Source organism: Nannospalax galili, unplaced genomic scaffold (assembly GCF_000622305.1).
Source record: "Nannospalax galili isolate Female #2095 unplaced genomic scaffold, S.galili_v1.0 scaffold552, whole genome shotgun sequence".
NCBI classification, from domain to species: domain Eukaryota; kingdom Metazoa; phylum Chordata; class Mammalia; order Rodentia; family Spalacidae; genus Nannospalax; species Nannospalax galili.
The window spans coordinates 1,406,563-1,422,329 of record NW_008330501.1 but is presented as its reverse complement, the minus strand read 5'-3'; the positions used below and the strand labels follow the sequence as shown (position 1 = coordinate 1,422,329).

At 37.5% G+C, this 15,767-nt stretch overlaps 1 protein-coding gene across 3 annotated transcripts in view; it reads left to right on the top strand.

Annotated features, from left to right (window-relative positions):
- Positions 1 to 15,767, top strand: part of Tbc1d4 (TBC1 domain family member 4) — a 136,418-nt gene that overhangs the window by 85,012 nt on the left and 35,639 nt on the right. For 2 of the 3 annotated variants that reach the window (XM_008848388.3, XM_029553710.1), the window contains exons 9-12: positions 4,219 to 4,293; positions 5,539 to 5,765; positions 7,577 to 7,741; positions 12,267 to 12,290. In XM_008848388.3, the coding sequence (XP_008846610.1) occupies positions 4,219 to 4,293; positions 5,539 to 5,765; positions 7,577 to 7,741; positions 12,267 to 12,290 (491 nt within the window). The remainder of the gene's footprint in view (positions 1 to 4,218; positions 4,294 to 5,538; positions 5,766 to 7,576; positions 7,742 to 12,266; positions 12,291 to 15,767) is intronic. The other variant, XM_029553714.1, reaches the window with a different exon arrangement.

Here is a 15,767-nt window from a genome sequence, read left to right as displayed (position 1 = left end):
CCCCAATTCTATCCAAAGGAATACTGACAATGGATTGCTGTAGATGAGGAACAGCTGATCCTCCTGGAACAGGGACCTCTGGCTGACTAGATTTATCAGAAGGACAGATGGGGGCAATAGATGGGGGTCCTGACAACACAGTGGACATTGGCAGGGATGACAGAGTATGGAGGCTCTAGAGGGAGAAGAAGGCTGTTTATCTGACGAGTTTATATTCATACTCAGATGCCACGGAACTCAGAAAGTAAGTGACTGTGACCAGTAATAGTCATATATATAGAGATTAGAAATGCATGTGAAAACGTCTCAATGTCAGTTGCCTTAAAATGAATTTTTCTGTATGAAACTGTATTTTAACAACGAAGTGGAGATCTTTTCTAAACATTAAAACCTCATTTAATTTTATGTCTTGTAGAGTTTATAATCAGTAAAAGATTGTACAAGCGTAATAATTCCTCTGTAAACCTAAAAATGTACAGCCAATTTTGAAAGAGATGTACCCTAGCTCAGAAAAATGTTATTGAATAGGTTAATGCTGTTGTAATGAAATGCTTCTTCTAAGTATGTTGTTATTAAATAAATCATTTTTAAAAATTAAAAAAAAATTTTAATAGCCCATCAGCTCCAATTTGTATTGTCCATATATATACTCCTGGGTGTGGGGCCATCCACTCCTGTATGATCTACCTACCAGGAGCCACACCCTTAAATAAAATTAACTCTCCCTCCAGAGGTCATCCACTGTCCATAGCACCTCAGTTATAGGTGGGGGTTCATGAACCCCTTTCCACTCCATGCTAGGAAGTTACATAGCTTTATCTTGGGCAAGTCTGAGGCAGACTTCCACTGAGTTCATCAGTGCGGTGGACTTGTCATGTCCAGAAGAAACTGCTTGGCTCCAATCCTCCAGACCTCATGCTCTTCCCACCCTCTTTTCCACAGTGGTCCCTGAGCCTTTGGGGAGGGTGTGACACAGACGTCTCATCTGTGGCTGAGAACTCCACAGTCACTTATTCTCTATACTTTGGCCAGCTGTGAATTTCTGTGTTCACCACTATCCACTGCAAAAAACTTCTCTGATGAAGTCTGAGAGCTGCACTAATCTAGGTTCAGGACTGGTCTTACCCTCAAGGGCTGCACTTTAAAGTTGTGCTTGCTGTGTTCACATTGCTGCCTGTCCCTTACTCACTGTGTAGTTGTCCTAGTTACTTTCTGTGACTGTGATAAAAAACATTTGCCAAAACCAACTTGGAGAGGAAAGGGTTTATTCTATCTTACATCTCCCAGGTCACAGTCCGTCACTGAGGGAAGTCAGGGCAGTAACTCAGGGCAGAAACCTAGAAGCAGCAGCTGAAGCACAGACCATGGAGGAACACTGCTTACTCACTTGCTCGCCTGGCCTGTACTCAGTCTCCTTTCTTATATAACAGGGACCACCTGCCCAGAGGTGGCACTGTCCAGTGTGGGCTAGGTCCTCTCACATCACTCAACAATCAAGAAAAATGCCCCATAGACATGGCCACAGGCCAATCCAATGAGGAAGTGTCTCAGTTGAGGCTCCCCCTTCCCATGTGTGCCAAGTTGACAACTGAAGCTATCTACCACAGTAGTTAACTTGACCAGAATAATCTACAAGAATTATAGTCCCTTTCTGAAGCTGAGCTAAATAACTATAGGATATGCTGAGAAATATGAAATGCTTAACATAGCATATGGTCCATGGTAAGTGGCTGTGACTTTTATTATTGATGTTGTTATTCTATAGGGAGCCTAAGTGAATATAAAACTATAGTTAAATATGCAAATAAATATTTATTTTGTAAAACAAGATAGGCTACTGTCAATATAAAATAGTCAACTAAGAACAAGAAAAAAAATTCTTAAAATTTCCAATAACCAGCCTGGTGTGGTGGCACATGCCTTTAATCCCAGCACTCGAGAGGCAGAGGCAGGCGGATCTCTGTGAGTTCGAGGCCACCCTGGTCTACATAGTGAGTTCCAGGACAGCTGGGGCTACAAAGAGACCCTGTCACAAAAAGACCAAAAAAAAATTTTTTTTCCCAATAACCATAGAAGAAAAAAATCAAAAGAAGACTAGGAAAATAGAGTTAAAAATATCTTCCAGAAAAACAGAAAAAACAAGCAAAACAAAACAAAAAAACCGACAAAGCTGTGGAAAACTGAGCAATGTAAAATGCTAAAGGATCAGTTTGGAAATCCAAATCCCAAATGATGAGGCTCCAGAAAGAGAAAATTCATACAGGATATTTTCAAAGAAATAATTTTTAAAAATCTCAGACACATATGTATATGAATAGACTTTGTTTTCTGTTTAATATACTTGAATAGTTGTCTGCCAGTAAAATAATTTTGTTTTCTGAAAAAAAAAAATCTCAGAGTTAATGAGCAAGGCTTTCCTGACCTAATGACTCAGTGCACACAGTGGGACAGCTGAATAAAAGTCATGCCAAGGCACATTGTTGTGACATTTCAGACTGCTCAACAGTAAACTTGGGTTCTACTTTAAGGAGAAACAGTAACACATTCACAGAAGCTTTAGAGTCACAAAGCCTTTAAAAGACTGCTGAAGTCAGGGACACTTAACAATTTTAAGGCTTGATAAAGGATGAAGGAAAGTTTCCAGACATCCAGGCAAACTAGTAAACTAGTAACAAAATGTAAGCACAGAATCATGAAATTTCAGATACGTAATTGTAATAAATTACTTCTCAGTCTCCCCTTTCTCAGAAAGTACCTGGTAAGTATATTCCACCCAGATGAGGAACTGAACTGAAAAAGAGGAAGGCATGATTCTAACAGGAGAGGGTCCAAGGAAATTTCGAAGTTGATGGTGAAAAGGGTACCAGGAAGACCTGTAGGTCAAGTCCAGATTAGGGCAGGAAGACAAAGGTCTCTATGATGAGTGCAAAGATAAAGACAAATTAGTGGATCATGTGATGTTTGTCCACACTGTGATCTGTTGGAGAATTTTGTGATTGCTGAAAAAGTCATTAACTCCACGAGAAACAAAATGAACAAGATATGAAATATAATCACATGTAATCATAGTACATATGTAGCTCAGCTGCAAATGGTATTTACAAAGTCATGATAATCAAAGCAGAAAATATTGATTTAATTGAAACTTGTGATGTAACTACATTGATGGAGGAGGGAGTGTGTGTGTGTGTGTGTGTGTGTGTGTGTGTGTATGTATGTGTGTATGCTTGTGTAGTAAAGTCAGAATACTCCTATCATCTTCAAGAATAGGAAGCCAATAAATCATGCCTGAACTTAAAAAAGTAAGGAACAATAGTATGAGCCAAATACTGGCAGCCTCAGTATAAATCAATTCGAGATTTGCTTTTTGAGGAGTGGGGTTCAAAGTATGAGAGAGGGGTTTGGCAACCACAGCTTTTCATTTTAAGATTTTGTTAACAAAATTTAACCTTTGAACTTTGTACAAGTATTACTTTGATTAAAATTTAAAGTGAAATTTAATCCCTTATACCTCCAAAATTAAACCCAAGTGTATATGGGGCAAGTTTTGAAATAGTAAGGTACAGTGCAAATGTTGTCTGGCTTTTTATTTGTGTTGAGTCACTGTCCCATAGGCCTGACTTGTACTTCTAGTCATTCCTTTTGGAACCATTCCATGTTCTTAAAGCTGTGCAGAATCCCCCATCTCTGAAGACCTTACATATAATGTGCTGACCTGTCTTTGCATCCTCTTTTCTTCACTCTGACCTCAGTTTCTTCCTATGTAAAATGAGAGGAATGGACAATGATCTCCTAGGTCCTTTCTTAGGCCTTTTTGAGATTTGCACTAAAGTACCCTATAAAAAGAAGATCAAGAACCAATTCTCTAATAGTTGACTGATAACCTAATCTTCTGAATGAAATAATTTATTGAAATAGTTTTTTTTATTGAAGTATTATGGGATAATGAATACAAGCAAAATTAATAAATTTTTGAGGGTTTTCTTTTTCTAGTATAAGGGATAGAACCCAGGTCCCTGCACAGGTTCTTACTGAGTTCTTCCCCAGACTATATCTATGTACACACACATACTTAAGTGCATATATATATCTTTATATTTATAGTTTTAGTTTTGACATAAGTTCTCACTAAATTATTCAGGCTGGCTTTGGAGTATATATGTTTTCCAGTAAAAATGCAAACCATATGTAATGATTATGTTTATTCTCTTCATTCAGGGAGCTAACAGAATGAGAGGTCGGCTTGGAAGTGTGGACAGCTTTGAACGGTCCAACAGTCTTGCTTCAGAGAAGGTATCTGGTCTGGGCACCTCCATTAACTGCAGATTGTGACTTAACAAAAACCATGGTAATATGCATGCCTGTGATGAGCTTTTTTAATGGCTAAATCAAAAAAATAATCTGATGTTTTGTTGTTTTAAATAAGATAATTCTGGGTATCAGCAGATTGTTTTTCGTTCCGCTGAGGTTTCTCCTGTTTGGACAGGATGAGTACTTCATCAGCCAACTCTGTCCTCAAGTTTTTCCTTGTTTGTAGATTCAGGGAATATAGTATTTGAACAACTGTTGATCTAAAGACTAAAACCATACTAACTGAGTCGTACAGTTACTGTACTTGTATCTTGCATTTATTTTTTTTAATTGCTCTTTCTCTGTGTTTCTTCTTTTCCTTTTTTTTTTTTTTTTTTTTTTTTTTTTTTTTTTTTTTTTGGTTATTTCAACTGCAACATCAGCCTCTTTATCTCACAGACAACCCTCAGTAGGTTTGGTTTCCTGTTTCCTGTTTTCTGTAATATGTAACTTGGGGCACGAACAACCTTTGTTGTTTCAATAGGAAAATACTAAAATGTTTTTATCAAACTTTTGGTGGTGGAACTGGGGTTTAGTCTAGCTACGAGTTTATTATCCATGGGCAAGAAATTTTATTCTGGTGTCTGGGAGAGCCTGAACATACCTGACAGGATTGAAAGATTTATGATGTCTCTTCACTGGGTGGGAGATGCATTCCAGAACAACTCTCTTTTCATTCATTTCCTGTTTTTCATGTCTTTTAAAAGAAATTTACCTAAGAGAATGTAGTTGAATAGAAACACCCAGAGTGGAGGAAGATCACTCACAGGCTTTATTTTATTATCTCCAAGGCTTTTTGGTAGGTGTCAGGCACTGAGGCTTAGTAAGCTACCCAAACATCACAGAAGTAGGCGATTGGTGAACCCAGGCTCCGCCCTTTTTCCTCTCTCAGACAATCACAAGAAGAGCCTTTTACCTCAGTTTCAGGGGAAAGAATACCTTTTCTTATCAGCCTTTCACTTTCTGGCCTATCTTTTCGGATGCTCTCTGACAGCTGCTTATCAGCAGTAGTGGGTTGTGGGAAACTGATTAGCCTCACACAGGGATTGAGTCAAAGGAAAAACAACAGTTTTGTCATAAGTCAGGAGGAGGACAGGTCTCCTGTCACTGCTGAGCCCTGGGTATCAGTCTCTGTCCGTCTGTCCTGAGCCTTGTCGGGGCAGACATCTCACTGTGCTTGGTTTGTAGGACTTCTCACCAGGGGACTCTCCCCCGGGGACACCGCCAGCCTCCCCACTATCCTCTGCGTGGCACGCTTTCCCTGAAGAGGATTCCGATTCTCCACAGTTTCGCAGAAGGGCTCATACTTTCAGCCACCCACCTTCGAGTTCAAGGAGGAAGCTGAATTTGCAGGACGGGCGGGCTCACGGCCTGCGCTCCCCCCTGCTGAGGCAGAGCTCCAGTGAGCAGTGCAGGTAGGTCCAAGCCTATCCCCACACCTTAGGACTTCAGTCTCCTGTCATCTCGTTTGGGTCACTCTGGAGTCACTGGGCATTATGCTTCATGCTTTAGCCAGATTTTAGGTTTAGAACGAGCAGAAAAGTTAAGGGAAGCTGGGCAATGGTTTAGATACACCTCAAGAGAAGAGGCAAGACATTTTGAATGGAAACTTTTTTTTTTACCTCAGAAAAATAGAGAATACGACATGCAATTGTTTTGTCTTAAAAACGCACAGAGGACACATTACTTAGTGTTTTCATGATAGCTCTAAAGTAACACAGTCAGCTCATTTGAAGAATGGGGAAGCGTGGGACTTGCTGTTAGCAGCAGTAAACACCAGGGTTGAAAGAATCATCCAAGTTGTTTAGGCATGAGCTAATAATTTGTCTGTATTTTATTACATAGCAAGTTAAAGCTAAATATGAAAATTGCTACCAATTTTTTATAAATAGAGGGGTATTTATAAAGAAGGCTGTATAATTTATAGGCATTGTTCAGTAGAAATAACCTTCCCTGATATTTAAAAAATATTTTGGCAAAATTTTTTGATATCAGGTAAGAAAGAATAAAGGTAAAATAAACCTGAAAGTGTAGAATGCTTGCACTTATTACTGTGTAGCACAGACCACAATTCATGTCTTTATAATAGATTTTGTTTCTCTTCTTTACCTATGAGTTTGATATAGACAATAGGGTTAACTATCCATTTCTAGTCAGAAATAAATAATATCAACTTCATGTAAAATATCTTGTAAAAAGACTAATTTTGATATGAGGTATTGTCAAATTTACACCTATATTTTTAAGGCCATAGTTTTATTTTCTTATTTTCTGAATGATTTAAAATTTAAAAACCAAGTAGGTTCCAAAATACACAGGTTACAAAAATAAAGAAAATCAAAGAAAGTAATTATCTTCAGATTTTGTGTGCATGTGTGAAGAAGATTAAGTGTTTATATGGCTACCAAGATTTTAAAAATAATTTATTTATTTTTATGCAAGACAATAAATCTTTCCCCCTTCTCCCCTCAGGGCACATTATTTTTATAAATGAAAAGCACTCATTATTTTTAGGCTTACAAATGATGCCTCTCTCAATTCTTCCACTCTCATGTTTTGTAACATATGAATTAAAATAATTTCTACAAATATTAGTATAAAATGGTGTTATGTCATTTTAACACTTTGTGCACAAAGAAACTTCTTCAAAAACAGAGCTGTGCACAAGATTTAGGGCTTTGTATTAAACATAGTTGTACAGGACCACCTAAGAAAGAACACGAGCATCAGTGTTTATTCAGGCAGAGGTTTTATGTCTAATGACTGCCGTCAACCAAGCATGTTGTCCATAAATATTTAGAAGGGTTTATATCTTTAAAGTCATTAAAGCCTTTGAATTATTCACAATCAGCTTTTCCTTCTGGAAATTGTTTTCTTGTAATTTGTGCTTTCCTAACTTTTTCTCTTGGTCTTTTTTTATTTTTTATTTTTATTTTTTACATGTAAATGCAAACACTTTTTGTCCCTAAATTGTTAAGAATATTTTAGAGATGAATATAGATATGGACAGAGATCTAGCACAGATGGGGAAAGAAGTTGTGAAAGAGAGAAAGCTTAGCATAGCCCCTGCATAGAAGATGCATGCTCCTTTATACATTCTGTAAGATCTGAGTCTTTAAAGAAAAGGGTAAATTAACAGCAAGAGCCTATTTATGTGCTGTTTCTGAGTGAAGACTTTGCTGCAATATAAATTTTAAGACAAATTTGCTGTGTTTTCTGTACTCAGCATTCTCCCGTCAGCCCGACGCATGTCCAAGGAGAGTAATTCTTCCTCCAGCCTTCCAAGCCTTCACACTTCCTTCTCTGCCCCTTCCTTCACTGCCCCCTCTTTCCTGAAAAGCTTTTACCAGAATTCAGGTAGACTGTCCCCACAGTATGAAAATGAAATCAGGTGAGATGAGTGTGCTGTTTGCAAAGCACTATCTTCTCCAGTGATATATTGATATGTTACTAAAAAGTGGCTGATTGATTTTAGAGTGACACTTATGCATCCTGTGTGCTTGTTCTAATCTGTTTCTAATATATTGGCTTCAATTACAATTAGTTTTATTAAGAAAAATAACCAAAACTTGTAGTTGCAAAGTTTTTCTGATGATGTAATTATTTCTTTTTGAATTAAGTTTTTGATATAGTGTATGCATTTCTTTGCTTCCATCCCACAGTCTAAACTATGTTGTTGGGAACAAGACCTGGTGCTGCTACATAGTAAGGGAACCCTCCCTAATCTTGCTGCCTTTTTCTCTGGGAGCCCAAAAGCCACTGACTAAAGCAGCTTAGTAGCAGGATAGGTGTGATGTATCTTTATTTTTAAAAAAACTTTAGTAACTACATGATTAGAAGGAGCATTTCATTACAGCTTTAACATATTCAGTAACACACTCCAGAGCAAGAGTACATCTCTTTCACAAGTGGCTGTAAGTTTCATGTATCTTTATTTTTAAGCTCATTGAATTTCCCAGGTATTTCTTTGATTTTTCTCAGTAGTAGTTTTACTTTTCTGGTTATCGGTGTATGTCATAAATGGACACAAGGCAATGTTGGTAGCTACTCTTAGAACATGAGAGAATTTCCTGGGTCTTGTGGATTTTTGTTTTAATTTTTATCCCTGATATAGAAAATGTACATAACTTTAAAAATATTTTTATTGATCATTGAGAATTTCATGCAATATAGTTTGATTATATTCAGGCCCCTTCCCTCATGTCCTCTCAGACCTACCCCTACCTCCCTACATACCTCACTTCATGCCCTCTATTTTTTAAGGCCTATTGAGTCTAATTTGTATTCCCCAAATATTCTTGGGTGTGGGTATATCCCCTGGAGCCTGGTTATGGCTTGCCCTTTTAGATACACAGATCTAGACACACTGAGCTTTGGAGAATTGCCTCTTTATATAATTTCAAATTAAAGATGAAATTGTATTGGTCGTAGGAATGCTAGTAGAATGTTGGCAGTCTGGGAAGTGGTGAGGCCCTGCTAATGGGATTGCTGTTGGCTTAGAAATCGCTGAGGTTCCTGTTTTTGTGTCTAGCTTGACTCATTCATTTTTACTACTGTCTAGTATTCTATTTGCTGTGGCATAGTTTATCTACTACCCTGTTGATGAATATGTGGATTGTTTGTAGTTGTTTGATGGTTGGCATCCTTGTAGTCAAGTAGAGGAATATGTGCCCTCAGCCAGCCTGTGTGCCACTGAAAGCTTAAACACTCTTTCTCTTTTACATGTAAGAACTTCTAAAAGTTAGCACATAGCTGAATAGTGCTCATGAACTGTTAAATTAGACAAATCCTGGAGTTATTTCTGAGTATCTTTTGTTCATATGTGCCCATTCATTCATACTGGATTAGTATGATTAAGAATTTGAACTTTGTTCTGAATTAGTGCAATGTTGTGTCCAAACACAGAATTGCATTTCAATTATACAAACCAATGACAATTTGAAAGAGTTTTCAGGGACAACCCAGTAGGAGACACTTCAAAGGAAGTCAGCGACACAAAGAGCATAGTAAAGTAGACTGTGCCATGAATTCAGAGAGCCAAGAGTGTAGAGACATCAGGCTATCTCTAACACTGGCTGCCCACAGGAATCCACTTAAGTAATCCCATTGCAGCTCTTAATTGTTGCATTAGTTCAAATCAGTGTCTAGAGAATCCTGACCTCCTCCCTGAAGTAGGAAACAACCATGTCCCCAAAGTGACAACTAGATATAGTGATTAAGAAGCTGAAGAGTTAGCTGTGACTGGGGTGTGGAGCACAGTCCATTTTAGATATGGAACACAATGTATTTTGCAGGTTACTTACATTGTTTAATATGAGATTGTTAATTTGTCTTCAGGAATTCCTGCTTAGTTACGTGTCTTATTCTTCAAGTTGCTTCTCCATAGCCCTCAAATACTTCATGCTACTGGAAAGGCACTGAAGTCAGAGGGCAAGTATACATGAATTTTGGGTTGAAAAATTTCTCTTTTGGTAGCTATGTCATTTGTAGCATTAAATTTTTAAAAACTTTGATTTATTCTTATTTTATGTGTATGTGTGTATGTACCCCACATGTGGACCTGGTGCCTTCAGGCCAGAGGAGGGCATCAGATCCCCCTGGAACTGGAGTTACAGATGTGAGAGCCACTATGTGAGTGCTGGGAACCAAATCCCAGTCCTCTGCAAGACCCAGAGCCATTTTAACCACTGAGCCATCTCTTCAGCTCCAGAAGTATTGATTTGAACATGTAGAAATGTCCTCAATTTGCAGAACATTAACAATCATTGTAAATACTTTTTTCAGTTGTGGGAAATTCTAAAAATCAGTAGTTTTTTTGTTTTTTTCCCCCTTGTCTTTTTCACTCTTTTAGCTTTAATATCAGACGAGTAACAGGCCCAAACTACAGTATTGATAACACCAAAACCAAAATCATCTTCATTGAAAAGCACACCAATCCTAAGTGCACAGCTCAGTGGATCATCACAGAGGGATACGCCATGGTGCCACTGCCTAGGCAGTTAGTGAGGGAGTCTCGGGGCAGCCTACTGGCCACTTTCATTTTCCATATCATTACCATCTTGCTGACCTCATAGACCATAGCTTAGTTTTTCCTTCTTCTGGACTTTATATAAATGGAATGATAGAACATCCTTTATTTTTTATATCTGCCTTCTTTTAACATTATTTTGTGAGATTCATTCCTGTTTTTAGATTTGCTTTAGTTTTATTGCTGTATAGTGTTTTACCTACTATATCTCAGTTTATCCATGCTCTTATGAATGGACATGTGTTTTTTTCTCAGATTTTGATTTCATAAAGACTGATACTGTGATTGTATCTATTGTTAGTTGTACATATATATGTAATATTGATGAATAGCTATACAGTAGTGAAATTATTGGACAAAATGTATGATCTTAAGTTTATTTCCATTAGCAAGTCATCTCAGATATAAATTTAGTAGTTATAATCTTGTAGAGAATGTTTTCTCAATTTTGAAATAATTTCAGATTTATAGAAAAATTGCAAAATATTAGAGGATTCCTTTTAATCCTTTATTTAGTTTAATCAATTTAAAACATTTTGTAGTGTTTACAGTATCACTCAGTCCATTTATGTAGCATTTAAAAATTTTTATTTTTATTTTATGTGTACAAGTGTATTGTCTGCATGTATTTAAGTGCATCCATGTTGTGCAATGTCCACGGAGGTCAGAATAGGGTGTTGGAACCAGAGTTTCCCTGGAACTGGAGTTAGGATGGTTGTTAGCCACCATGTAGGTGCTGTGAATTTAACCTGGATCCACTGCAAGAGGAGCCAGTGCTCTTAACTGCTAAGTCATCTCTACAGCCCCCTTATGTAGCTTTTCTATGCATAACTATACATGCATCTTCTTCAATCTAAGCCACATGTGAGTAGATTGCCTGTATTGTGTCCTTTGCCTTTTGCACTTTATGGCCTTTTCAAAAAAAAAAAAAAAAAAACAAAGATATTCAAAGAGCATGTTTTTAAGCAGATGGCTTCTGAACTTTATCTCTCTCATTATCGTTCTATATAGTGAAACCATCATGTCTACCAGAACTATCCAGAAAAATGAGAGGAGAGGGTATATAATATTGACAGTTATAATTTTCCTGTCACTTTGGTACCTAATATTTTATTAGTTGCATAAAATGAATCTCTAAAGATGCATAGTCAGGTAAGGAACAGGATAGAGCAAAATATCAACTAAGAACACTGTTACTTTTTAAAAATCATGTTATTTGAAAAATTTAGATTCACCGTGACACACACATTCTCTGGGATTGCTGTCCTGAACTGTTAAAAGCATGTTATGGTACCTAGAAAAATGGAGGCATGGCTTGTTGGCTAATAGATTCGTTTGTACATATGTGAAATGATAAAGGAAAGTGAATAAGTGCATTTTTTGTTAAATAATTCAATTATTTTTTTAAAATTTAACAATGAAATGTGACGTGATTTCATTGTTTAGAAGCTGAATCATAATTATGTCTGATGATATGCATTTTTATGACATCTGTTCATCAAGTGTAATATTTCCTTTCCAGTAGCAGGCATCTTTGTGAAGAGTTGCTTTTCAAGTTTTATGTTTATATTTAAAAATAATTTTTGTTGAGGCTTATCGGTCAAAGTAAATGATCACTTTAAAAAATGATGCTCTTTACTTCTATTCACTTATAAAGCCTCTCAGTGAGAGAGGAGGTACTGCTGGTAAAGTACCTGTGCTGTGACTTTGGTTCGGTATTTCTCTTGTAATCATTGAAAATACAGTTTTTCACTGTGGCTTATTGTTGAATTAACTTAACCTGTGATGGGTTGATGACACGGAAATGGAAATGGCTTTTTGTTCTACATCTTGATTTGAACCATGATCTTTCTTTGTGCTAATACCGTTCTTGTTTTCCTGTTACTAGACAGGACACTGCTTCAGAATCAAGGTGATTAATGATGAAACCTTTTCATTTGATGACTTTACAGATTCTCCCAATGGATATCAGTTTAAAGGAGCAGTTTGGGTTATCATCTGAATGCATGTTGTCATTCTGCGTGCTCTGAGGGCTGTGTAAAGGGAAATGTGCCCTGCAGTGTAATCAGACATTATGAATAGCCGTGTAAAATGTTGATTGCAAGCTGAAGTCCTGTTTCTACTCTATTCCATGTTGAAATTTCTTTAAGGCTGTGCTGAGACCTCCAAGAAAAAGCTAACTGAAATTTGAAGGTTGAGTAATGAATAGCTACTGGGAGAGCTGTATGTTCATTCGAGGAGTTTCTTCTAGATTCTGGGGAGGTGCAGAAATGAGCATCCTAAAGGAAGCACACCCATGCAGTGTTATCTGGTTCTCATCCAGTGAGGATCACTAATCTGTCATCAAAATTGTCTTCGAATAAATCTCTGTGAGACGCTGCTGATGCCTTGCAGATATCCTAGAGGCCAGAATCAGGGAAACATCTTTTTTATAGATGTCTTCCCATATCATAGTGACACCTCTTCTTCAAGTGCTTTCTTTAGAAACATCCAGAAGGTTGTGGGTTGATGTCCCTGTAGGCATCTGCTCCCCGCCTGCCACTTTCCACAATTCACTTATGTCATCAGTCCATGAGAAGCACACATGTCAATCTTTTTATCAAAGTCTAGCACTTAGATTTCTTTGTAGTTGCAATAAAAGTATTAAAGGTTGCACCAGAATGGGCTATTCAAGGAGAGAAACATCCTTAGAGTATTATTTGACCCACATATTTGAGATAAATTATTTGAGATAAAAAGTGACTTTTATGAGATTTATAATTGACCAACATCCCCCACCCCCGGTAATGGTATGCCTATTTAAAGAATATTTATCTCAGTTCAGAAGTCTAGTAGAGAATTGGGGACATAGTTCAGTGATATGTCACTTGACTAGCATGTACAAGGTCCTGGGTTCAAGCTTCAGCACTGCAATAAAACAACAAGATAAAAATCCCATAGAAGCCTTTGTTTTGCCATCTGCCTTTTTAGGTCCTGCTATAGGCACAGAATTAGGCCTACTACTTTGAAGATTGTCTGGCCTATAGTTTATTTTACACAGGGTTAGATTGAACCCCTGATTGTATATTTTTTCCAGATATGATTTTCTCTGCCTTATATTGCAGGACTATAAATAAACATATGATCGACCCAGAGATATTTTAAACTCTGACGTACAAACATCTTTTCAATATGCGCATTGAGCATGTAGAGTTAAGGAAATAAAACTCTTCGTTAGTCTCGTTCATTTTCCAATGCATTGTTCCACTGACTAATCACCCATGCTAGACTCACAGCTACCATATACAGCATTGATTCCACTAGAATGGTGGAATCTTAGTTCTGTTTAATTCGTTAAATTTTCCATAGAATGATGGATGTGTACCCAGATGAAAGCCAGAATTTAAACAGACTGCAGTTATGAATTAACTAGTACTGTGGGTTGTGTAGGAAATAGCCAAAGTCTCATCAGTCAGTTGTTCCATGCAGGCTTCTTCAGACATTGATGGAAGGAAGGCCTTTTCAGCCCTTGATAAGTAGCTGATATTGGATTAACTAAGTATTGTTATCTATCTCAAGATGCAAGGCATGTAGATAAAGATTTAAATCAAGATTTAGTCAGCATGTATTCATGGATCAGGATTTTATAATATTGGTTTTAATTGTGTGCTAGAGAGATGGGGGAAGACCAAGAGACAGTTTGCTTCTCAGCAGAAAACATCTATAAATCTGGCAAAAGAGTTTACCTTTGTGCAACATGTAAAATGTGTTGCCCTAGCAGAAAAAGTAGTCACCAGCACACCTTCATCCCATGTAATACCCAGTGAACTGGTTCTACTTAAATTAGGCAAATGTGCTTTAAGAGTTCATTGTTCACAGAAGTCCAGGGTTAATAGTGGACTGCAATGAGAACTTGCTAAAGGACATTTCAAAGCATTCTCTTCAAGCTTTAGTTATCATAATCCATCCATGCTTTGATGGATGCTGTGTGAAGAGCACTTGGAGCTAACTTCTCACTCAGGTGATGATGCATGCTACAGTGGTGCAGTTTCTCCCCCTCTAAAGCCCTCACGATGCTCATGGATTGTTCTTCATTGATTGGTACCTGATAATAGGACGTACATAAAGACTATTCCAACTTCCAAAAGGGCATGAATTCTCCAAATTGTACCTCCTTTCTAGCTAGTCATTTCTAATTTCACAAACTTCGGATAGGGGAAGTTCTGGCATAGAATGCTTCTCTTGACTGTGTACCCCAAGAAGCGATTTTATAATGCTCAAGTTTACATGACAAAACACAGAAGGAGGAGGTGTAGAATTAAATTGAAAATACGTGCTGGCTATAATTTGCTTATTTAAAAATGTAAAGATGCTTTGGTATAGTCTATTCTATAAATTTTACTTCACCTATTTAAATTAATATATACAGCTTGAATTGCATTTATTTCAAAGTAAAGCCATAGAAGTGAGGCCTTTACAGAACTAAGTCACCCGTGGTACTTTGAAATTACTATTCTGCTGAAAGAAATTGGACAATATCTTATCAAAAGATTTAGTGTTAATTAAAGACTAATATTTTCCCCCACCAGAAGAGCAAAGAATCATGGGAGCTCTGACAGCTGTGTTTGTGGTCCTCCAGAGCTTTGTAGGAACTAACTCAAAGGTCATTAACGTTGTCACTGTAAAGCGCAGTGCCTGAGTGCTTAGACTGTGGACTGCCTGGGTCTGAGCCTTGCCTCCTCCCCCCATTGTCCCTGGACATGAGCAGGTTGCTTAGCCCCTTTCTGCCTCAGGTTTCTCACTAGCAATGGAAGTTGTCATAACACTGATCCTCTGTGGCTGCTGTGAGGGAGAAGCCAGTCATCCTTTTATTTGTTTAGAATAGCACATGACCTGTGGTGTGAGCTTTTTTGATCCTTAGTGTTATCTCTATTGTAATAGACAACACATGAAGTTTGGATTTTATTTTTACCCCCAAAATAGATGTTATACTTGCCCTAAATCTTAGATTTAAAGAACTTAAAATGAAAACTAATGTAGTTACAAACAAAAAGAGAAACAAGAAATCTTAAAAAATTAGAAGTTCCCCCCAACCCCCGTCATTTTACTTCATTTAAACTTTCATCCGAGACAAGATATTTGAATTTCAGTGATAGTGTTTTGCATGGTTTTGAGTTTTGGTTCTTTAAATGATAACCCCAACTGTGCAGCCTGCTGACCTGGTCAAATAGTGGGCTGCTGTAGGTGCTCATGCACACTGCTGGCTAAGCTCTTGCTTGGAAGTCGACTTCCAATAACATTTCTTCTCTTATTAAATGAAGCAGGGCAGCTTTCATCTTGACTCAGCAACAAATGGAGTTTGCAAAATGTAGGTTTTTCCTATAAGGGGTCAGTGGTCTGTTATATATGG